This window comes from Eschrichtius robustus, chromosome 20 (assembly GCF_028021215.1).
Source record: "Eschrichtius robustus isolate mEscRob2 chromosome 20, mEscRob2.pri, whole genome shotgun sequence".
Lineage (NCBI taxonomy): Eukaryota > Metazoa > Chordata > Mammalia > Artiodactyla > Eschrichtiidae > Eschrichtius > Eschrichtius robustus.
The window spans coordinates 24,802,284-24,826,492 of record NC_090843.1 but is presented as its reverse complement, the minus strand read 5'-3'; the positions used below and the strand labels follow the sequence as shown (position 1 = coordinate 24,826,492).

Here is a 24,209-nt window from a genome sequence, read left to right as displayed (position 1 = left end):
GCGCCCTCCTTCCCTCCTTCCGGGGAGGCCGGCCGGCGGAAGAGGTGCAGCCCGGCTGCCCCAGCTCACCCGGCTGGGGTTTGGGGGCCGCTCCCTGCTGTCAGCTGTCACCTCCTGCCCGCATTCATCGGTGCTGGCTCCTGGGATCTCAATTTCTGAGTCCCAGATAGACAATTTATTTTTCATCTTTAAATTCATGTAACATTTACGTACAGTGAATGTACAGATTTTGCTTCAGTTGCGTTTTGACAAATTATACCACTGTGTGACCAACACCCATTAAAGAAATAGCATATTTACATCATTCCAGAAAGCCCGCTCCTTTCCAGTCAACCGTCACCCCCATAGCCGTTACCTTTGAACACTGTCATAAGCTCCGGGTTTGACCAGTTCACTGAAACACCCTTTCTAGTCTTTCGTTAAGGATGGTGTGGGTCCAGGTTTCCACTTAAGTCAGTTCTAGATCCTGCGTCCTTCAGCAGTTTTCTGCTCACCCATCCATTCATTCAGTCCGTGTTTGGTGAGCACGTCCTTCGTGCCCTGCACTGAGCCCGCACTACAAACTTTGCAGTGACCCGGGACAGGCTCAGGCCAGCACGAGCATGGGTTTGGCTCACAGCTGGACGGGGACACAAACGGCAAGCAAACAAGAACTAGGCCTGGTTCTGGGTTTCCCCTGGCCCCGGGCTGTTTTACAAATACCCTATTCTGATTGTTTTGCCCAATAACTCTTTCTGGAGCACCTCCCACGTGCAGGGAGGAGCTTCAAGAGAGGCGGCACAGCCTGATACTTAAGAGCTCAGACCCCGGAGCCCGACAGCCTTCGTTTGAATATCCCCTGCCTCTCTCTAGATGTGAGATCTTAAGCAGGTTTCTTAGTTCTCTGTGCCTCAGTTTCCTTATCTAAAATGGGGAAGATAATTATCCCTACTCCATAGGGCTGGTAGGAGGCTTAAAAGAATTAATAGGTGAAGAGCTCAGACTTGTGTCTGGCAGACAGTAAGCACTCAGTAAGTGTTAGCCGCTGCTGCTATGGTGGTTGTTGTTATTCTAATATTGATCCTTTCGTTAAGAGGGCAAGGTCATCAGGGGACAGCAGAGAAGCAAATTCCTAACCTGCTCTGTGTCTAGCTCCTTTTAGACCCAAGGGCCTGAACCCCACATCCCCTCATCCTTTTCCCTTTTTGTTTTGCCAAGATCTCTAAGCCACTCTCAAATCCAGTACCTTCTGGTCTTCCAAAAAGTGTTCCCAGCCTTCAGAGCAGGTTTTTGAATTCTGGAAAGGCAATGCAGGTCCAGGCATCACTGTGGGAAGAAAGAAAAGCCGGGAGACCTCTTTCCACTAATCTCCTGCAAAGCCAGAGGTGCACAGGGCTGTGGAGACACTGCTTCAGAGTCCCTGCCGCGGGCTCAGCTGTGTGCGTTGGTGGGGGCTGGGGTCCCCAGGTCTGTGCCCACCGCTACACCCAGGTGTTGTGGTCGGGGTCGGAGGACCAGCGGCGCATGGTGGGCAAGTGCTATGTGAGGGGCAACGACCTGGAGCTGGACCCCGGTGATGACTGGCAGACCTACCACAACGAGATGTGCAACAGCAACACCGACTACCTGGAGACCGGCATGTGCCAGCTGGGTGCCAGCGGCGGCTTCACCCAAAACACTGTGTACTTCGGCGCTCCTGGTGCCTACAACTGGAAAGGTGGGGACCGTGGGGGAAGGGAAGAGGAGCAGAGGCCACCACCCCTGTTAGGCCCTGGGGCAGCCTGCCAGAGCCTCCACACGAGGGGGCAGAGGAGAGCATTCGTTTGCCAACATCAGCAGCTACCTCGACCTCTGCTATTTTAAAGTGCTTACTAGGTACCAGAGGCTTTACACCTATTATCGTAATTAATCTTAAAATACGAGTATTACTATACTCATTTTACAGAAAACTGAGCCTCAGGGAGGTGAAGTAAATCACCCAAGGCCAACAGTAAGTTCTGAAACCTGTATTGGAATGCAGGTCCATCTGACTCCGGGTTAACCATTTAAAAACTTAAAAAATAAAGCACATTCCTGGTACAACTACTAAATGGTACAGTAAAATAAAGAGGAAAAGTGCCCTTCTTCTCCCCCATCTTCCTTGTCCCATTTCCCAGTGTATACGGCTAAGTGTCTTGTGGATCCTTCCAGACTTATTTTAGAATGTATAGGTATCTTAACACACACACACACAAAATCACATTAAACATACTGTTCTGCTACTTCCTTTTCACATATCAATAAACTGTGGGCATCTTTTCATGTCAGTACATACAGGGCAATCTTTTGGGAGGGCTGCAGAGATTTCCTTGTATCCAAAGTCATGCTTGTATCTGCCACACCACATACTGCCTCTCAGGAGTCTGACGGCTCACACCCCCTCCACCTGCCTCTCTCCACCACATAGGCTGTAGCAACAGTGGCCCCTTTTCCCTTACTGCACCTACTATTGCAGAATCAACAGACAGAGGGAGCCCAGAATCTTGTTTTGTTTTTTTGAATTGCAGTATAATTGACATACAATATTTTGTTAGTTTCAGGTGTACAACATAGTGATTCAACATTTAAGTACATTATAAAATGATCACCCCTATAAGTGAAGAAACAATCTGTCCCCATACAAAGTGATCACATTATTATTGACTATATTTCTTATGCTCTATGTTACATCGCAATGATTTATTTATTTTGTCCTCTTGACCAACAGGTAGCCCAGGGCGTAGTCACAGCTCTAGGCTTGCCTGAGGCCGAGGCCTCTGCTCACCGCTAGTCTTACCTCCCGCCCCTTGGTCCTTTAGAATCTTGGCAGGGCCACAGGTACTCTCCAGCAGCAGCCCTGGGGAGCAGGGTAGGGGTAGACAGCCTGAGTTTGGGGGCAGGATTAGGAGGAGATAATGGTGTGGAGTCTGGCTTTGGTGTCTAGGGTGAGGGAAATGTCATCTAGTATCCGGGTGCCTGGATGACTGGATTCCAGCTGGACAACTAGCTCTCCATCCCTGAGCCTCATTTTTCTCATCTGCAAAATGGGGTCATCATTCTACCTCACAGAATTGTTAAAATAAAGAGGAAGTGATTTGCAAATGGCAAAGTACTCACAAATAAAAGGGGTTATTATTATCCTTATCTGGAGGTGGGGGGGCCTGGACAGAGTGGAGGAAAGGAGTGGTGACTTATACTCCCCCTCCTCAAATCCTTGTGAAGGAAACAGCTACATGATTCAGCGGAAGGACTGGGATTTATCCGAATATAGTTACAAGGACCCAGGGGACCAAGGCAACCTCTACATTGGTGAGTCCAGTTGTGGTGGCCCTTTGGGTGGAGAGGAGGAAAGGGGCTCAGTGGCCCTCTCACCTTCAGTGTCTGGTGGAAGAGTGAGGCCAGGGTGCAGTGCGACTAGCGGCATTTAGTTCAGCTAGCACACAATTATTGACCACCACCTGTATGCCCCCAAGATGCAGAGTCATGACCCTCGTGGAGCTCACGGTCCAGTGTGCAGGCAGGACTCGGGGCTGGGCATCCAAGGTCCACCTTCTTGCCCAACTTAGAATAGAGGAATAGAAGATAATAGGGGGATATTGGGAGATGGGTCCAGAGTAGAAGGGGACAAAACTTACTGGAGCCTTGATTGACCACCTTCCCCGCTTCCCAGGCTACACGATGCAGGTGGGCAGTGCCATCCTGCACCCTACGAACACCACCATTGTGACGGGTGCCCCTCGGCACCAACATGTGGGCGCTGTCTTTTTGCTGAGCCAGGAGGCAGGTGGAGACCTGCGGAGGAGGCAGGTGCTGGAGGGCAGGCAGGTGGGCGCCTATTTTGGCAGCGCCATTGCCCTGGCAGACCTGAACAATGATGGGTGAGAATCCAGGGACATTTCTCTGGGGCCAGGAGAATGGTGAGGGGGGCGGGCTTGCCCAAACCAGGGCAGAGAAATGGAGGTTTGCAATTGTGCATTTCTTTGCATGCTGTTTGCAGGGATTTGCTAGTCAATTTTGCATGTTGATTTGCAATCAGACTTTATGGGATTCTGGATGCTTGCATGTCAATTTCATGAGGCTTGCATCTCCTCGTCTATGCCTGTCATTTGTATGGCTCTAGTGGATGTGGGCTGTTTGGGTGTGATCTGTGTCTACATGGCTTCTCCACACATGTGTTTTCTATTAGACGAGTCACAATGACACTTCCTTGTCCTTCCCACGACCTATGGCCAGAGGCGCCATTTGTAGAGTCATGTGCCCTGCCTGGCACAGTTGTGTCTGCTAAATAAGAGTTATGCTGCATGTCCCATCTCCACCTTCTTCTCTCCTGTGCAGGTGGCAGGACCTCCTGGTGGGTGCCCCCTATTACTTTGAGAGGAAAGAGGAGGTAGGGGGTGCCATTTATGTCTTCATGAACCAGGCAGGCACTTCCTTCCCGGCCCACCCCTCCCTCCTTCTTCACGGCCCCAGTCGCTCTGCCTTTGGCTTCTCCGTGGCAAGCATCGGTGACATCAACCAGGATGGATTCCAGGGTATGAGCCAACACTCCTGCCCCAGCATCCACTGACTGAGAGCCAGCTGCATACCAGGCTTGACAGGGTCCGAAGAGAAGACAGGCTGGGGCCCAGGTCTGGGGAGCTCACAGCAGTGCTGGAGACACAGCGTGCAAAGGGAGCCCCCACAGAGGCGAGCTTGGTAGACCTCCTGGAGGAGTGGACGTACCACCAGGCATCAAAGGCTGGGCTGAGTGTGCACAGTGGAGGGAAGAGAAGGGGCACAATATGAGCGTGGTACACTTGCCTGATGTGCTCAAATCTAGTAGGTGTGGGTTGTTCACATCAGAGGTGAGGCTGGAGAGGTAGTGTAGGGGTGGGGTGGACGCTTTGAAAGCCAGGCAGAAAAACTAGGGCTTTATATTTGGGTTATGGCAGAGGGGTGTCTAAAAAGATTTGGGGGCAGGGATTTGATATGATAGCTTGGTACCTTGCAAGATGATTCTGGAGGGAGATGTGGGATGGATGGATGCGGGGAGCAAGGCTGGGGGTGTTAAGATCAAGAATATAGTATATCAGGTGTGGGACGTTAAGTGCTGGGACAAGGTAGAAGTCCCAGATATAGGGGATGTCATTAGTGCTCTGCAGGACTTGGGGACCAATCAGACCTGGTGTATCAAGGAGAGGGACAAATCAAGGGGTTGAGCCTGGTTGCCACGGGATCACCTGGCGTACCCGTAAATCATTTCTCTGACAACCTCAACTTCCCAGAACATACCTGAAAACCAAAAGGAAGGCAGAGGCGCCGCTAAAGAGACCAAACGGGTGCTAGAAACTCCAGTTAATGAAGCCCAAGCACTTACTGATAGAAGAGTTGCCCAGTTGTCACTCAGGACCTACTTACTTTTCCTTTTCTAACAAGCTTGGCTTTCTGGTTACCTAGACCTTATCAGATCAAAAGCAGAAAACTAGAAAGTTTAAGAAGACAAAACGTTTTGGATTTATTTGTGGAAATAATGGTTCGAATTAAAAAGCCTGGCCATTTTAACAAGTAAAGTTCACTAGAGTGTTGTGATTAAAATCCCAGCCCCCACACAGAGACAGACATGGGCTTAGAGCCTCTTCTCTACTCCTTAGCTGTGTGACTTTGGGTTTCCTGAGCCTTTTTCCTCATCTATGAAGTGGGGACAGTAGTACCTACTGCCAAGAGAAAAAAAAAAAAAAAAAGTAGTACCTACTGCCAGTACTCTCGTGAGGACTGGATGAGATGAGTGCTTGATAACTGCGTGGCAGAGTCACCAATGGGGAACACCTGCTTCTGTGACCCTGCTGGTAAATGTCATTAGAAGAACCAGGTGTCTGGAGGGGCGGTTGGTGGGGGAGAAGGAACGCACTGCAATAAGGGAAAACAAACAACAGCCAGTGGTCAGAAATCGGGGGTTGAGGCCTGCCAGAGACTTTAACTTGCTGTGTGACTTTGGGTAAGTCACTTCCCTCTCCTGGGCCTAATTTCCCTCATATAGAAGAGGCAATTGGGCGCCCAATGGTCCCAGTTTTAATCCTGAGCCACAGAGCTCTGTTCCCTGATGCTCTGAGCACTGTCTGACAGGGAGGTCAATGCCACGCTGGGCTCTGTGGCCTGGAGCACAGGGTTGGGGAACTGTGGGGCCCATAGTACACGGGGTGACCCTGTACCGTCTCTCTACCCCAGACGTTGCTGTGGGAGCCCCTTTTGAGGGCTTGGGCAAAGTGTACATCTACCACGGCAGCTCCAGGGGGCTCCTCAGACAGCCCCAGCAGGTATGGATGGACAGGGATGGCGGGGCCCTTCCTCCTTTCCCTCATCCACCCCTCCCTATTCCCCCTGGGCCCCACTCCCTGGAGCCTACCCCAGAGCCTGTCCCCACCACTTCCCTCTGCCTCCAGGTAATACACGGAGAGAAGCTGGGACTGCCTGGCTTGGCCACCTTTGGCTACTCCCTGAGTGGGCAGATGGATGTGGATGAGAACTTCTACCCAGACCTGCTGGTGGGGAGCCTGTCAGACCACATCGTGCTGCTGCGGTGAGCCAGGGCAACAGTGGATGGGGGCCTTTCTCTCCGCCATCCCTGTCTGCGTGGAGCCCCAGCTCTGTCCACCTTCAGCGTCATGTCCATGCAAACCTGAGCCCCGACCCCAGCCTGGCCTGGGACAGGCCAGAGGCATTGATGTCTGTGGGTTTTCTGTGCAGGGCCCGGCCTGTCATCAACATCCTCCACAGGACCTTGGTGGCCAGGCCATCTGTACTGGACCCTGCACTCTGCACAGCCGCCTCCTGGTGAGACCCTCAGGCCCCTGCCCACCCATTCCTCCTGATGTATGGGAAGACTCTCCCAAAACCCTCCCCTGGCAACTCCTGATACCCCACCATTAAAGGGTTGATTCTTGGGTAAGCATGGCCCTCCCTACTCAACCTCATTAAAAAGCAAAACTCCTTGCAGGAGGTAATGGGTGAATTGGGGGTGGGGGCAATAGGGCATGGTGGTTGGGAGTGGGAGCCCTGGACGGCCTGGTTCAAATTCCAGCTATGCCCATTGCGATGGTGGGGATGGGCTCTGGGGAGTGAGATCCTGGAAGAGGAGGGAAGAGAAAGACACTTAAGTGATGGGATGTGGGGAAGGAGAGAGAGCCACCTTGAGCAAATTAATCTCTCTGAATCTCAGATTCCTTGCCTATAAAACAAAGTTAATAACCAATTCACAGGGCTGCTGTGATAATCAAATGAGATAATATACAAATAGCCCTTAGCATGGCTCTCTATAAACCCTAAGTGCTCAAAAAATGTTAGTTGCTAAGATGGTTACAATAATGATGGTGCTGACCCCAAGGTCTGTGTGTGAATGAGGGTACTGGATCAGAAGGCAGGGGGAGACAGGGCAGGGAAGCGGGGGGCGGGGTGGGGAAGGAGATCTGGACTGGGGATCCTGCCCAAGACTGGGCTGGGCCAACAACTGACTAATGACTTCAGGCAACTCCTTCTGCTCTCAGGGCCTCCGTTTCCTCATTGGTGCCCTCTAACCCTGTTTTCTATGGCTCTGATGAGAGTGGGGAGGGAAGGGGCCAGGGACACCCCAGCCCAACCCTGTGGACTCCCCAGTTTTGTCCCTGCCTTTTTCCTGAAGGGCCCTGTTCCCCCTTGCCCAGGAAAGGGGGTGAAAGCCAGGGCCTGGATATCTGGGTCCCACTGTGACCAGACCCTCCTCCATGTCCCCCACCCTCAACAGTGTGCAGGTAGAGCTGTGCTTTGCTTACAACCAGAGTGCCGGGGACCCCAACTACAGGCGGAACATCAGTGAGTGCTGGGCTGCTGGGCGAGGGGGAGGGCATGCTCACCTGGTCACTTGCTGACCACACTGTGCACCTGCAGCCCTGGCCTACACTCTGGAGGCCGATCGGGACCGCCGCCCACCCCGGCTCCGCTTTGCACACAGTCAGTCAGCTATCTTCCATGGCTTCTTCTCCATGCCCGAGATGCGCTGCCAGACGCTGGAGCTGCTCCTGATGGTGAGGGAGGGGCGAGGGGTGGCACATGGGCTCCATGGTCCCAGGAAGAGGTAGCCAGAGTCCCCAAGGTCAAGGGTGAGGGAATGAGGTCTCCCCAGAGACAGAGGTGGCAGGTCGACCTGGAAGGCCATAGGTAAGTAGAGGGTACTGTGCACAGCACCCAGCCCATGGTAGAGGGGAGAGAGAGACCCTCGGAGTGCGGATGGGGGCCACAGTGAGGGGTGTGAAATTCTTGCCTCAGCTCACCTCTGGGGAAAAGGCATCCGTTAGTAGGGGCAGGCTCAGGCTCTCTCTGGGACATCAGGGTGAGAAGGGAGAACTCAACCTGGGAACCCCAGGGATGAAGGGAAGCTCAACTCTCCCCCCAGAGGGATCCCTGGAGAGGAGGAGCCCCACCTTCTCACTTGTGGGTCAGGGTGGTACCAGTGGGGTCAATTTGGTGATCAGACGGGAGGCGGTTCAGCCTTAGAGGGGGTTTTCAGGGTTGAGGCGGGGTGGGGGGCCTTCAGCTCCTCCCTAGGGGTTTAGGATGGTGTGAGGATTCAACTTGGTTTGGAGGGCAGTGCAGAGCTGGGTTCAGCTCACCTTCCTTTCCCAGGACAACGTCCGTGACAAACTCCGACCCATCATCATCTCCATGAACTACTCTTTACCTTTGCGGATGCCTGAGCGCCCCCGACTGGGGCTTCGGTCCCTGGACGCCTACCCGGTCCTCAACCAGGCGCAGGCTCTGGAGAACCACACGGAGGTGGGTGGGGCCGAAGGACAGGGGCCCGGAGAGCTATGGGGCGAGAGGGCGCTGTGGGTGGTGGTCCCTCCACGCCTCCGACCACCCCCAGGTCCAGTTCCAGAAGGAGTGCGGGCCGGACAACAAGTGCGACAGCAACTTGCAGATGCGGGCGGCCTTCGTGTCTGAGCTGGGGCAGCGGCTGAGCAGGTGCGCTCTGGACCGCGGGGATTGGCCAAGGGTGGGGCGGACTTCACAGGCTTTGGGGAATTGAGGGGCGGGGCCCTATTGGTCTGGAAGAGGGGAGAGAACTGGTAAGATCTGAGGGGCGGGGTCTCAGAGAGAGGCGAGCCGGAGAGGAGGGACCTTAATTAGCGAGGTGGGAGCTGATAAGACTGGCCTTCCCTGGCCAGAAAAGGGGCTTTACTCTGGGGGGCGGGGCCTAACAGGTCTGGGGCGGGCCCGGAGGCGGGGCTTTGGGCTCAGCCCGGGGCTCCTCCCCTCTCAGGCTCCAGTACAATAGAGACTTCCGAAAACTGCTGCTGAGCATCTACCTGACCAACACCCCGAGCCGGGAGCGGGCTGGGGAAGACGCCCACGAGGCGCTGCTCACCCTGGCGGTGCCTCCCGCCCTGCTGCTGTCCTCAGTGCGCCCCGTGAGTGCCTTCCGCCCCCTCGGAGCCCAATCACGGCTCCACCATGTATATGCATCCTTCATACATGTCGTGTACATGTGTTGTCATTTGCCATGTGTTCCCCCCCCCCCTCCCCAACTCCTCTAGGCTGGGCTTCCTCAGGTGCCTGCAGCGTCTCTGCTGCTAGGGGAACTCGGTTCTCAGGCCTCTAGGGCTTCAGGCCCTGTACCACAGGAGAGGGGCGGGACAAGCCCTAGTCTGACCACCCAGATCTGATTTGTCTTCTTTCTTCAGGCTGGAGCCTGCCAAGCCAACGAGACCATCGTTTGCGAGCTGGGGAACCCCTTCAAACGGAACCAGAGGGTGAGCGCCGACCACACCCTTCCAGCCCTGTGGGTCCCAGGCTACTCCTCTGATGAGTTCCGTATCTTCACTCTGCCTGCCTGCTTCCCAGGCTTCCTTGAAGCAAAGAGCCAGAGTGGAGGAGGGGGGGATACAGTAGGGGGTGGGGGAGACCCAGAGACAGAAAAATGGGGCCACTAGGGAGCTATGCACAAAGCTAGAGGAGGTGGAGGTGAGGAAACCGATTTTGCTGAGCACCTACTATGTGCGAGGCCCTGACCCCAAGGCTGTGCTTCTTTTATATGATATAATTCTCACAACCTTCTGAGGAGGTAGATGCTGATTTACAGGAAGGAAACATGGGCTTAGAAAATTTCAGTGATTGCTCAAGGTCATGTGGCTCAAAAGTAGCAGAGCTGTTACTAACAGAAGAGAATGGGAAAAGGGAAACAGATGAGGCTAGGAAGGTGGAAGAGTGGAGGCAGGTGGCAGTGGGAGACCACACCCTGAATGGGAGGAGGAGGCCAGAGAACCAACTCCTTAGCGTAGCATTCAGCCCCTCGCTTCCCCATGGCATCACCCCTGCCTGGCCCCAAACGCCCCTCTCTGCCTCCCTCACCCTCATGGCAGATGGAGCTGCTCATCGCCTTCGAGGTCATTGGAGTGACCCTGCACACAAGGGAACTCCAGGCACAGCTGCAGCTCTCCACGTGAGTGACCTCGAGAAGCCAGTCTATGTCAAGGTTGAGATGTCCTGGGCCCCCCCACCCCAGCCTCAGGTGACACATTCCTCCCCTACCCTCTGCATTCTTTCCCCAGGTCAAGTCACCAGGATGACCTGTCGCCCATGACCCTGACTCTGCTGGTGGACTACACACTCCAGGCCTCACTCAGCATGTGGGTACCACTCCCCCCAACCCAACCTGCTGGGCCTGAGCTAGGGTCTCCCCTCCCTAAGGTGTCTCTCAAGCTCCTCTGAGACACCTCTCTTGGCTTGGAATCCTTAGGCCAAGACATAACAACATCACTATCATTACTGTTACTATTATTATTATTCTCCTTGCAAAGCAGGTAGCAGTGGAGGAATCAGAAACTCTGGGGCTAAGGTGTTGGTGTGGCCCTACCATTTCATGAGAGCTTGTTGTGCTAAGGATTTTTTTTTTTTAAACATCTTTATTGGAGTATAATTGCTTTACAATGGTGTGTTAGTTTCTGCTTTATAACAAAGTGAATCAGCTATACATACACATATACCTCCATATCTCTTCCCTCTTGCTTCTCCCTCCCTCCCACCCTCCCTATCCCACCCCTCTAGGTGGTCACAAAGCACCGAGCTGATCTCCCTGTGCTATGCGGCTGCTTCCCACTAGCTATCTGTTTTACGTTTGGTAGTGTATATATGTCCATGCCACTCTCTCACTTTGTCCCAGCTTACCCTTCCCCCTCCCCGTATCCTCAAGTCCATTCTCTAGTAGGTCTGTGTCTTTATTCTGGTCTTGTCCCTAGGTTCTTCATGACCATTTTTTTTTTTTTTCAGATTCCATATATATGTGTTAGCATATGGTATTTGTTTTTCTCTTTCTGACTTACTTCACTCTGTATGACAGACTCTAGGGGAAGCAACCTAAGTGTCCATCAACAGATGAATGGATAAAGAAGATGTGGCACATACATACAATGCTAAGGATTTTATATACATCATCTCATTGTCTTCTCACAACAGCCCCATTATATAGTGACCCTGCTTAACAGATTAACCCCACTTTACAGATGAAGAAACTGAGGCTCAGAGAGGATAAATAACTTGCTTGAGGCCATACAGCTAGTAAATGCTAGAGCTGGGGTTTATCTCAGGTCTGCCTGATATCAGAGGAGTTGTAGTTAACCTTGGTGGCCCCCCCCCCCCCGCAAGGACCCCTCCCATCCCCTGTGACTCCAGCATCTTTCTTACCCCTAGGGTGAGTCACCGGCTACAGAGCTTCTTTGGGGGGACAGTGATGGGCGAGTCTGGCATGAAAACTGTGGAGGATGTGGGAAGCCCTCTCAAGTATGAGTTCCAGGTAAGGGGACATCTGGGTCCAGGGTCTGAGGGTGTGAGGGTGGGGGCTGGTGAGATGGAGGTGGTTTTCCATGAGACAGTGGCCATGACACCCCTTGTACCCACAGGTGGGCCCAGTGGGGGAAGGGCTGGCAGCCCTCGGTACCCTGGTCCTGGGGCTGGAGTGGCCCTATGAAGTCAGCAATGGCAAGTGGCTGCTGTACCCCACGGAGATCACGGTCCACGGCAATGGGTCGTGGCACTGCCGGCCACCTGGAGACCTTGTCAACCCTCTCAACCTCACCCTCTCTGTAAGGACACCAGGGGAAGCGTTCACTTGCATCTCATTTCCTTTGCAAGCTGCAGGGCAGAAAGGCCAGCGTCTTCCTCTCCCTCCCCTCCTACATCTCTGGGACCTGCCCCTCCACCTGCCCTTTCGTCCTCTCCTCACCTTTGATCCTCCCTCCAACAAATCGCCTCTTCCCCCTTCAGGTTCCTGGGGACAGGCCGCCATCTCCACAACGCAGGCGGCGACAGCTGGACCCCGGGGGAGGCCAGGGCCCCCTGCCTGTCACTCTGGCTGCTGCCAAAAAAGCCAAGTCTGAGATCCAGCTGGTGAGTGACCAGGGCAAGGTTGGAGGGGATTGTGCCCACCCATCACAGGGTGGGTGGGCACCTGGGGACACACGAAGCAAGGGAGATAGGTGCTACGCTCCAGGAGAACCCAGTCTGATAAGGTGATGTGGCCCCTGCCTTCAGGAGCCTCCAGTCAGGGGGAGGGACTCATCTCCTGCCCTCAGAGGGACCCCGCTGCCCTTGCCTTGTGTTGGGGAGCAGCCAGTACAGTGGACTAAAGGAAGAAATACTGATTCTATTCCCAGGAGCCCCCACCTGTTGGGGGTGATATAGCTGCTCAAAGCTTTGATCATTAGGGCTGGGAATGGGGAGAGGCAAGATGAAGATGGGGTGCAGGGCGCCCTCTGTCAGAAGGGAGAGGGGAGCAGGCCTGGGCAGCAAGTTGAGGTCTAGCTGGGTAGAGAGGGAGGAGTGGCCTTCCAAGTAGAGGGAGCCGGCAGGAGCAAAGGCTCAGCGTGGGAAGGCATTGGAAAGGTGGCGTTTGGGATTGGGCCCCATTTACACGAACAAGGATCAGATTTCCCGTTCTCCCTGTCGCTGGCATCTATGTATGCTTGGCCCAAAGAATGTGCCTTAAACACGTAAGTGCAGTGTGCATGAGTGAAGGGATTAGGGCAGGCCCCTTCAGGTCAGCCATGGGTGGGACAAAGCCAGGGGCGAAGCCTGAAGAATCTAGAGACCCAGACTGTCTCGTGTTCTGTGTTCCCTGCCCACCTCAGAGCTGTGGCAGTGACCACACCCGCTGTGTGTGGCTGGAGTGCCAGATTCCTGATGCCCCCGTCATCACCAACGTGACAGTGCAGGCACGAGTGTGGAACAGCACCTTCATCGAGGTCAGTGCCGGGGTCTGGAGGTCTCCACTGCCACCCACCCGGGCAGGGAGAGCAACAGGGAGAGGATGAGGCCAGAGTGCATGTGTGTGCCCGAGTGTGTGTGTCAGTGACTGCATGGAGATTGATACATGCTGGGTTGTGCACCTGTTACTGTGTGCTGTGTCAGTGTTAGTCTGTGCATCTGTGTGGGGGATATGACATAATTTTGTCTCTAGCCAAGATGACCTTCTCTCACATGTCCATTATTCTGTCACGTGTCCATTACTTTCCCACCTCCCTGCTTTAGCCCATGCTGTTCCTTCCCCCTGGATGCCAGCTCCCCTCTGTTATCTCTGCATGTAGACTTCTGTTCAGGCTTCACAGTCTCCCTCAGAGACCACCAGCGAGGTCTCTTCTGACTTTTCCAGCTGAAAATGACCTCTCCCCTCTGGACACCCACAGAACTTTCTCAGAAACCACGCATGCCACTTACCACGCTCTGCTCTGGGTTGCAGTGCCAGCCATCTCGTGCCACCTAGACCAAACTTTTTCTGTAAATGACTAGATTAAACATCTTTTCAGCTCTGTGGGCCACGTGCTTTCTGTTGCAACTACTCAGTTCTGCATAGTAGCACAAAGCTGCCACAGACAATACATAGATGAATGGGCGTGTCTATGTGCCAGAAATACTTTATTTACAAAAGCAGGTCATGGGCCAGATTTAGCCCACAGGCCGGACCTAGACTGTGACCTTCATTGTCTCTGCTGTCCCCAGCATCCAGCACAGGACCTGACGCACAGATGAATGAATGACGTGTGTTCGTGTGTGGAGGAGAGGCCTGGTGTCAGGTCCTTTTGGGTGCTGCTTAAGGATGGGGGGATGGTGTCCTGGGGGTTGTCGTTGACCCTGAGGGAGGGTCAGGAGAGAGGCTCAGAGGGGCTTCAGCTGCTTCTTTTGACCCATCCTTCCTCCCTCCAGGATTACAAAGACTTTGACCGAGTCAGGGTAGCCAGCTGGGCCACCCTGTTCCTGCGAACCAGCGTCCCCACCATCAACATGGAGAACAAGACGGTGCGGGTGAGTGATCGTGCTAAGGAGACAGCAGCGCCTGGCCAGGGCATGGGAGAACAGGGCATCTTTTCAGAGCACGTTCACACGCTTTAGCTATGTGGTCTCAATCTTGGCAGCACATTGGAATCCTCTGGAGGACTTCTGGTGTCTGGACTACACCCCTGATCAATGAAATCTGAGTCTGTGGAGGTGGGACCCCAGTGTTGGTATGTTAAAAAGTACCCCCTAGTGATTCTACTGTGCAGCCAGGGTTGAGAACCTCTGCTTGAGCTCATTTGATCTGCACGACATCTCTGTGAAGATGTTCCATCTCTGTGGAAACTTGAAAAGAAAGTTCCCAAACTTGATTCTGAGTTACATACGGAAGAATAAATATGACAAAATTGCTAATAATTTGTTATGAAAAGGATATAAGTGGAGATATGAAGGGGATAGGTATAGGAGGTGAATGAAGTTTTGGTTAAATACATTATGGTACATTTCCTAAAATAAATTAAGGTAGTATAGGAAGGGCCAGAAAGATCAATGGAACAGGATAGAAATTTACTTTATTATACAGATGGCATTTTTAATCAGGAGAAAAAGGTAAACAAGTAGTATTGGGAGAACACATTTGGAAAGTAAAGGCAAACCCCTGCCTCACACCATAAACAAAAACACATTTGAGTTAGATTAAATATTTAAATATAGGAAATAAAATCTATTATACCAGAAGAAAATTCAGGAAATAATTTAATAATAATCTTTAATTATGGAGAAAGGGAGTTATTTTATTAAACCCAGAAGTCACAAAGGAAAAATTTGACAAATTAGACTATATGAAATTTTATTTTATTTTTTATTTTTTAAATTTTTATTGGAGTATAGTTGATTTACAATGTTGTATTAGTTTCAGGTGTACAGCAAAGTGAATCAGTTATAAGAGACTATATGAAATTTTAAATCTGTGTACAGCAAAAGAGATGGTAAGGAAACTAAAAAGGCAAATGATATATTGCTTTTTTAAAAAGTTTATAGCATACATGACAAAGTATTGATAGACATATTTTTAATATGTAAAGATAAAGGGCAGCATAGAGATAAACAGGCAGTGTACATAGAGTGAAGTACCAATGTTCAATAGTAAAGAAATAAAAATAATAGCAATAAGATTTTTTTCCTATCATATTAGAAAATATTAAAAAGAATAATGCTGTCCGGTGCTGATGAGGTAGAAGGAAATGCTATTGATTGGAATATAAATTGATGGATTCTTTTTGGAGATGAATTTATCAATATCTATTAAATTTTTAATTGCACATTTCCTTTGATCCTGCACATGATAATATATCTTAAGGAGCTAATAGGACAAGTTTGCAAACATAAATATATGGGGATATTTTTAAAGCATTGCTTATAATGCCATAAGATTGGAAACAATCTAAATGTCTTTCAGTAGGAGATTGGTTCAATAAATTATGGTACATTTCCTACAATGACTATGCAGTCATCAGAAGAGATTAGGTTGATCTTTATTAATTGACATCGAAAGATAATGAAAAAGGTCGCAGAAGAGTGGGTAGAGTACACACAGATCCCATTTATGTGGAAGAAAAAATATATATGTTTAACGTTTAAAAATATGGAAAGAGGACTTCCCTGGCGGTCCAGTGGTTAAGACTCCACGCTTCCAATGCAGGGGGCGCAGGTTCAGTCCCTGATCGGGGAACTAAGATCCCACATGCTGCACAGCACAGCCAAAAAAAAAAAAAAAAAAAAAAAAAAAAAAAATATATATATATATATATATATATATGGAAAGAGATTCAACAAAATGTTGACGATAGCTTTTTCTATGGAGTAAAATTACTGGGAACCTTTAATTTTCTTCATGTCATCTTTTAAAAAAAATAATCAAAATAACTTTTTAAGAAATAATAATAATGTAGCGTCAGAAAAAATATTTTTCTATATATAAATGTATATTTAAAATATATGAAATAACTTCATATTATAAAACATATATAATAATATATATATTATATATATATATATCTTCATTGTAGGGGAAGAAAAAAATTGTACTATAGGCTATGTATGCACTCTTTGTTTTTTTGTAAATATTTATGGAGTGTTGCTGTGTACCAGGTATTGCTCAAAGCAGTTTACTCATATTAAACACATTTAATCCTCTCCAGCAACCTATGCTGATGTAGGTATTATTAGCATAATCCCCATTTTACAGATGAACAACAGAGAGGTTAAGTGACTTGCCCAAGGTCACACAACTAGTGAATAACACAGCTAGGGCTTGAACCCAGGTAGTCTGGCTCCAGAACCCATGCTTTTGGTTTTACCTTTGGTTCTCTACTGTATTATGAGGTAGGCATTATGATCCCCTTATCAGAGAGCATGAAATGGAGATTCAGAGAGGTGAAATTACTTGTCCAAGGTCCCACAGCTTGTGAAGGATGGAGCTGGTACCCAAGCCCAGATGTGTGGGTCGCAAACACAGACTCCAGGCTGCCTCCCAGATCTGAGGCTGCTCCTGTGGAGAAAGGGGAGGATGGAGGAATCTGCGGCTATCAGTGGGTGGGCAGGGGCTTTTCCAGTCCCTGAGTGCCCCCTACTGGCAGTCGATCAAAAAGCAGGGTCCTGCGCAGATGTACTAGAGAATGAACTTGAGGACACCGGGAGGGGGAAGGGTAAGCTGGGACAAAGTGAGAGAGTGGCATGGACATATATACACTACCAAACGTAAAACAGATAGCTAGTGGGAAGCAGCCTCATAGCACAGGGAGATCAGCTCGGTGCTTTGTGACCACCTAGTGGGGTGGGATAGGGAGGGTGGGAGGGAGGGAGACACAAGAGGGAAGAGATATGGGGATATATGTATATGTATAGCTGATTCACTTTGTTATAAAGCAGAAACTAACACACCACTGTAAAGCAATTATAGTCCAATAAAGATGTTTAAAATAAATAAATAAATAAAACTTTGAAAATAAATAAATAAATATGTACAACTAAAAAAAAAAAAAAAAAATAGCAGGGTCCTGGGTCCAGCTGGAACAGCAGGGATGAGCTCTGGGCCTAAGGGCATGGATACAAGGCTGAGCCCCTTCTCACCCCCTCCAGTTCTCCGTGGACATTGACTCTGACCTGGTGGAGGAGCTGCCAGCCGAGATCGAGCTGTGGCTGGTGCTTGTGGCTGTGAGTGCCGGACTGCTGCTGCTGGGGCTGATCATCCTCTTGCTGTGGAAGGTTAGGACACCCAGCCCGCCACTGGGACGCCCACTCTGGGACCTCCTGCCAGCAGACCCTCACCAACTCTCCCTTCATCTCAGTCCTCACTTCCATCTCACCCCCCATCCCCCAAGTCCCCCCTACCTCTTCCCAGCTCCCAGTCGCACCCCCTGCCCCATCCTCATCTCACCCAGGATGCTCCTGCCTGGGTTAATGGGGGGACCTGCAAGCCAGAAAGGGGAACCAGGAGCTCTGGCTCCTGCTACATCACCAAGCTGGGGCTGGGACCCAGGCATCTGGGCTCCCCAGCCCTAAGCCCCAGTTCATGAGTGCTGCTGGCAAGGACCCCCCAGCCCCCCTGATGGCCCCTCCCCACCTCCTCCCCTCCGCAGTGCGGCTTCTTCAAGCGAGCCCGCACTCGGGCCCTGTACGAAGCTAAGAGGCAGAAGGCGGAGATGAAGAGCCAGCCATCAGAGACAGAGAGGCTGACGGACGACTACTGAGCGGGGCAGCCCCCGCCCCTGGTCCGCCTGGGTAACGCGGCCTCCGGGCCCCTTCCCCCAAGCCCCCAGCTGGCTGGGGCCTCTGACTCTGTCCTATCTGCTCCTCTTCCTTTATGGGCCCTCTCTGCACTTCACTCTGTCCCCAGCACCACCACAAAGAACAGGCCACTCTGTCGGCCTCCTTCTCCGTACCCTGGGAGAGCTCGGGGTGTCTGCTCTCACCAGCCTCCCCACTGAGCCCTTCAAGGACTTGGGACCCCCAAGAGGGAACCATAAAACCCTCCCTGTGCCCCCTCTGCTTTCTGGGGATTGGAAAAGGGTCAAGGCCAAGGCTAGGCCCCATCTTTGTAGGCCACAAGACAAACTTCAGAGTGATTCCACACCCCCATCCCCACCTCTAGAGAAGGAGGGGACTAGTAGAGTCCTTCTTCTGGGAACCAGCCCTTTTCCTCTTGGGAGCCCCCTGGGGTGACAAACTGACCCCTCCCGACATTGTGGTCAGGGTAGATCACCACCCCTCCTAGCCATTCCGTCAGCAGTCTCAGCGACTGCCCCTCTGTCTCCATCTGCCTCTCCCTCTCCTCTCTGCCTTCCTCAACTCCTCCTTCCTCTGGGGCCTGGGATGGGGAACCTTGCCCTCCCTGTCTCAGCGCAGGGAGATGGCATTGTGTTTGGGTAGGGGTCCTGGCTTTGAGGACCTCCGGGTGGGGAAGGAAGGGGCTGGGCACATCTTCCCACTGGCGCAAAAGCTGGATGCTAAGGGCCTTTCTCTTCTCCCCTTCTCCAGTGTGACTTCTTTAAGCGGACCCGCTATTACCGGATCATGCCCAAGTACCACGGGGTGCGGATCCGGGAGGAGGAGCGCTACCCACCTCCAGGGAGTACCCCGCCCACCAAGAAGCACTGGGTGACCAGCTGGCAGACTCGGGACCGATACTACTGACATCCTCCCTGATCCCACCCCTGCTCCCCTAGTGTCCCCTTCTTCTATTTATCATAAGTTATGCCCTGACAGTCCACAGGGGCTACTGCCTTTGGCTGGCACCAGCAGGCTCGGGCACACACACCTCTTCAAGTGTATGCACGTGCCGTCCGGCCATGGCCTTCTCCCCGAAGGAGGGCTGGGGCCGTGGAACTTGCATTGCTGAGCACCGCAGCCCTGTGCCCTGGACACATATGAGCACATATGGGTCCCACTGCTTGTGGAGTGTGCTTGTGCACCCCAGATGGTGCATGGACATGCGTGTCCCAGCCTCTGCCTGTGCCATAACCAAGCCAAAGGGCCTCCACCAGAGCCAGGAGGAAGAGGCCCCCAATGTGGTGACACCTTCTCTGTTCACACTGGACCCATCGTGAGCCATAGTCACTGGATTGACTCTGTCCTCAAGATGAAAACTACTGACAGGCCCCCGGTGCAGCTCCCAGTACCCATGCCAGAGAGTCGGAGCCTGCCTAAGGTTGTCCAAGGGGGTGTTCGCAGGACCTGGCATGCTCAGACCCAAGAGCGGACGGAACTAGAAGGAAGGTCCCCAGGATGGCTTTCTTTCATGAATCGTTGCGAAACCTCTGTCCTCAGCCATGGCCATTCCATGCACTAGCAGGAAATTCAGCCCTAAGAAACAAAGATGGACACAGTGCTAGGCAGCCAGGACACACTGTGCTGGGACTGCCCTGGGAGCACGATGGAATCCTCAACAGAAGAGGGGACTGGTCCTGGGCCAAGGAGATGTTGGAAGGATACAGAGCAGATACCACTTTTCACCCACATTACCATCGTGGCCTGGAGGGACCCCCACAAGATCACAGGAGGGAGCGACACTTGAATGTAGAACAGGGAGGGAGCCCCATGATGCCACATCAGCCAGACCCCACTCTGCCCCCACTGACCATGGGTTGGAGACCTAGAAGTGGAGCTCTTGGCTGCCCTTGGCTTTCAGAGCCAGGTTAGCTCTGCCTTCTCCCCTGTGGCCCATTCTAGAAGTTGAGGCTGGTTCCAGAAAACCTCTCCTGACCCCTGCCTATTGGCAGGCCCCCTCCCCAACCCCTCCCCACTTCCATGGTACTGTAGCAGGGGAGCTCCCTCCCCCTCCTCGTGCCTTCTTTGTATATAGGCTTCTCACGGCAGCCAGTAAAGAGCTCCCAGTTCGTACACCCTGCAACTGCCTCCATCCACCCCCATGCCTCACCAACGCCATTCGGTCTGACGGATCATGCTACCTAGCTGACCCCCAGGTGGACAAAGCCAGGTGCAGGGCTCTTAGAGGTTGGGAGGGTGAATCTCTATGGTGGAGATACCTGCTCCTGTTCTCAGGGGTGTCCCAGTCTAAGGGATGGTCATGGTCACATAACTGAGATCCAGAACATGAGATGAGAGAAAAGACCTGAGTAGACTGGATGGAATCCAAATGGCTTCTTGGTGGACAGTGCGCCGGGCCTGGGGAAGAGGTGGTGGTGTGCAGGGTCTGGAAGAGGCAGGAAGCTACTCTGCTGTAGAAGCAGGTAGTCCTGGGTAGTGGTGGAGCGAGGCTGGGTGCACGGGTGGAGAGCCGAGAGCCCTCGTCTGGTGGCTAAATTCAGACAAGAACCTGCTTTACTGCCTTGGTTTCCCCACAGCCAGCCCTAGGCACCATGATGAGTCAATCAGAAAGTGGACCAGTGACCCAAGCCCGGAAAAACTGAAAGGTCATAGTATCCACGTCCTAGCCTCTGGGCAGGAGTACCTGGAGCCCTAGTCTGCGGCAGCTCCTCCAGACGTGCTTCTGTCCTGAGTCCACAGCCACAGCACTGGGTCAAGCTCTCCGCTGCCTCCTCTGTGCTAAGGTTGTCCTAAATTGTGGCACAGGTCCTTCTGTTAATTGTCCCTAAGGCGGTGACCTTTGGCAAGAAAGAAGGCTGGAAATTACTACCCAGAGAAGCCTAGAGGCAGATCTTCAGTTCAGCTACTCAGAGCCCTCAGACCCAGCCACTGTCTCGGTCTCCTCCTGATGTGTCTGCCTTCCTGTGCCAGCTGTCTGCCCTCCCCACTCTCTACCAGAGCCCACCCCCTCACTTTCTGTGCTGGGATTTGTCACTGATTGACAGTGAAATGTCCAATTCCTCCAGGAAAACCCCAGCCCCTACCCAGAGCTCTCAGAACCAGTAACCGGAGACCTCAGTTTGTTTTCCAGAATCTGGGTTATTCACTGGGCCAGGAATAATACACATGTGGGCTGCCAAAGCGCAGCTCAGGTTGAGCAGAGTTCCGTGCAGCTCGGTCCAGTCCTTTGCAACCACTTCCTGCTGAAGAAAGAAGTGGGATCTCCACATCCCTCTGGCCAGCTTCACAGGCCCAGCCCCCCACCTCCTGTGAGCACCTGTTTGGATAAGAACACACCGTCTGTCTCACACACACAGTTGTGAGAATAAGTAGTCATTTTTCAGGACTGGTGCAACTACCCTTTCATGAAAGAAACATACTGGCAGAGATGCAGCAATGTCCACTTTATAGAAAAGGACCCTTTATAATGCCAAGCTTCTTGAGCTCCTTGGAGCTGCAGCACCTCTGAACAGTTTCAGAAGAGGGTCTTGGCTTTTATATCAGTAAAAGAACTCATAAGGGCATTCTCTTCTCTGGTCACAGGGCTGGATTGCATTTCCTGGGCCCTCCTGGTTGGATGAGGCCACGTGAGGCCATTCCAGCAAATGAGTTGTCTGCCAGAGGGAAGGGAATCAATCCTGGGCTGAGACAGTTAATTGCTGGGTGAGACTCTCCCAGTTCTGCTTCTCCTAACTCTGCTGCTGTGGAAGCCTGTGTTGAGATAAAGCTTTGTCAGTCTGAGTCCTTGAGAGCCCCCCACCAACCCACGTTGTACATTTAGTGGGAAATTTGGGAATTTGGGGGGTTTTGTTACCTCCCATCACCTAACCTAGCTTGACTGATACACCACACCACACCACTCCCATTACCACCCTTCAGCAATCTCTGCAGGAGGAATTTAATCCAAGCTCAGAGCCCCATTATGGAAGTCCAGCTCTAAGGGTACAATCATGGGAAATCTCTTTCTGTCGCTTACATGTAGCCTCAGAGGTCATGGCCTTTTCCTTGTTACTTTAATTTTGATAATAATAGTAATAGCTGCTATTTATTAATTATTTACTGTGTGCCAGGCACAGGGCTTGGCTTTTTACATATAGTATTTCATACACTCTTCTGGGCAACTTGAAGACTGAACTCACCAACATCGTCAATGACCTAATTGCTAGCCTGAGGGATGTTCAGTGGTCCTCCCTGATACCTCTGTGGCCTGTCTTCCCGGTGACCCCAAATTCTTTTTTCTCCGTCTTTTCCGTTCAATGTGCTGGGTGCTGTGCCTGGTGCTGGAGACAGAGTGCTGAATAAGACCAATACAGCCCTGCCCTCGTGGAGCTTAAAGTCTAGTTGGGGAGACAGATGAGTCAGCAGATGATTACCACTTGGTGTGATAAGAGCTAAAACAGTGCTAGATCAGGAGGCCTAAGGAACTTTTGGAGGGAGCCCATAACCCAGGCTGGGGGGGTCAGGGGCCTGAAGAATGGGTAGGTGAAAGTGAGAAGAAAGCATGATCCATGGGTAAGAGACAGCATTTGCAACAGCGGGGAGATTGGAGGCTGGTTCAAGGCAGTAGATAAGTATGGCTGGGAGTTGAGCAGGGGAATGTGGAGAGATGAGGCTGGAGAGTTAAGCCAAATCAGATCATGTGACAGCTAGAAAGGCTCCAGTAAGAAGCGGAGAGCCGGGCTTCCCTGGTGGCGCAGTGGTTGAGAATCTGCCTGCCAATGCAGGGGACACGGGTTCGAGCCCTGGTCTGGGAGGATCCCACATGCCGCGGAGCAACTAAGCCCGTGAGCGACAGCTACTGAGCCTGTGCGTCTGGAGCCCGTGCTCTGCAACAAGAGAGGCCGCGAGAGTGAGAGGCCCGCGCACCGCGATGAAGAGTGGCCCCCGCTCTCTGCAACTAGAGAAAGCCCTCGCACAGAAACGAAGACCCAACACAGCGAAAAATAAATAATAAATAAATAATAAAAATTTAAAAAAAAAAAAAAAGAAGTGGAGAGCCATCAAAAGGCTGTGAGCAAGAGAAGTAACACCTTCAGATTTGCAGTTGAAAATGATCCCTGAACCTCTTTCCTCATCTATAAAATGGGGATAATAGTAGCACAGTAGAGCTGTCTGGAGAATTAAATGGGATGATGCATGCAAACAGTGCCTGGCACATAGGTTATTATTCATTCAGCTAAGAGAGTCCCTTCCATTGTGAAGCCTTGCACATAGCTCTGCATTGGCTGTAATTGCATTCTGTTATAACTATTTAATTATTTACTTATGCAGCTCTCAAACTGAGAAATGAAATAATCAAGGGAAAAGACCATGTCCCAATCCTGTCTATGTTTCCCGTTCCCACCAGCGTATAAGCCTAGCACCTATTAGGCACACGGTGAGTGCCAGCCAAGGACTGAAGGGTGAAAAACACCTCAAAGGGGCAAGTGGGAGGGGTGGGGGGAACAGGACTTACCGCGTTCGACCACAAGAGGGCGCGCTATGTTCCCACGAGAGAGCCGGGCTGCTGGGCAAGGGTGTGCTCTCGGCCTCCAGCACAAATCACCTTCAAGGACCTTTCTCTAAGGAAGCCCAGTGCGGAAAAGGTTGCTTTCTCAGGTCAAATGAGTAGGGAGTAATAAAATAAAAAGTGTTCTGGAAAGTTCATTGTTAGTTAGGGGGTTGGGTGTTTTTTAACTGGAAAAGCAAAATGCCGCCTTTTCCTGAGCTCTTGGATATTTGTGGAAGTGGGTGGGTTGCACGTCTATATGAGGGATTAGCGTGGGCTTGCATCCCGAACCCGGAGTTAGCAAACATTCACAGTCTGAGTCACTCATCAGGACTGGAAACCCACCAGACCCCTGAGGGAGAGCAGGTGTGTGGAATTCGGGACAGGTGAATCAGACCCCTTTGGGAGGAAAGGAATGCGTTCAAAGCTACCCGGACAATCTCAGGGAAGGCAAGTGAAGGAGATTCAGGGAGGGAGCGGGGAAAGGAAGGAGTGTAAGAGGAAAGGGAATGACGGGCCTCTGGGGAGCAGAGGCAGGGGTTAACCCGGGCTAGGCCGGGAGGAGGAAAGCGCGTGGTGACGCCCGGGAGGCGGGCCCTCGACGCGGCCTCTTGAAAACACC

General features: G+C 51.8%; 1 protein-coding gene and 1 long non-coding RNA gene across 4 annotated transcripts in view; one reads left to right on the top strand and one right to left on the bottom strand.

The window, feature by feature from the left end:
- The window catches only part of ITGA3 (integrin subunit alpha 3), a 29,348-nt gene extending 8,947 nt beyond the window's left edge, over positions 1-20,401 (top strand). For 2 of the 3 annotated variants that reach the window (XM_068531604.1, XM_068531603.1), the window contains 23 exons: positions 1,447-1,696; positions 3,220-3,306; positions 3,668-3,875; positions 4,333-4,529; positions 6,202-6,290; positions 6,417-6,553; positions 6,721-6,807; positions 7,754-7,821; positions 7,897-8,033; positions 8,632-8,781; positions 8,873-8,970; positions 9,269-9,416; positions 9,690-9,758; positions 10,368-10,447; positions 10,557-10,634; positions 11,695-11,797; positions 11,904-12,086; positions 12,268-12,390; positions 13,131-13,244; positions 14,203-14,301; positions 17,413-17,538; positions 17,913-18,054; positions 18,811-20,401. In XM_068531604.1, coding sequence (XP_068387705.1) covers positions 1,447-1,696; positions 3,220-3,306; positions 3,668-3,875; positions 4,333-4,529; positions 6,202-6,290; positions 6,417-6,553; positions 6,721-6,807; positions 7,754-7,821; positions 7,897-8,033; positions 8,632-8,781; positions 8,873-8,970; positions 9,269-9,416; positions 9,690-9,758; positions 10,368-10,447; positions 10,557-10,634; positions 11,695-11,797; positions 11,904-12,086; positions 12,268-12,390; positions 13,131-13,244; positions 14,203-14,301; positions 17,413-17,538; positions 17,913-18,023 — 2,742 coding nt within the window. In that variant the 3' untranslated portion in view covers positions 18,024-18,054; positions 18,811-20,401. The remainder of the gene's footprint in view (positions 1-1,446; positions 1,697-3,219; positions 3,307-3,667; positions 3,876-4,332; positions 4,530-6,201; positions 6,291-6,416; positions 6,554-6,720; positions 6,808-7,753; positions 7,822-7,896; positions 8,034-8,631; positions 8,782-8,872; positions 8,971-9,268; positions 9,417-9,689; positions 9,759-10,367; positions 10,448-10,556; positions 10,635-11,694; positions 11,798-11,903; positions 12,087-12,267; positions 12,391-13,130; positions 13,245-14,202; positions 14,302-17,412; positions 17,539-17,912; positions 18,055-18,810) is intronic. The other variant, XM_068531605.1, reaches the window with a different exon arrangement.
- A 1,050-nt stretch (positions 20,402-21,451) lies between these two features.
- On the bottom strand, positions 21,452-24,095 carry LOC137755446 (uncharacterized). The gene is made up of 3 exons (XR_011072016.1): positions 23,555-24,095; positions 22,239-22,379; positions 21,452-21,810 (listed from the first exon to the last, which is right to left on the bottom strand). It is a non-coding gene; the product is annotated as an uncharacterized lncRNA (long non-coding RNA).
- Between the last annotated feature and the right edge of the window lie 114 nt (positions 24,096-24,209).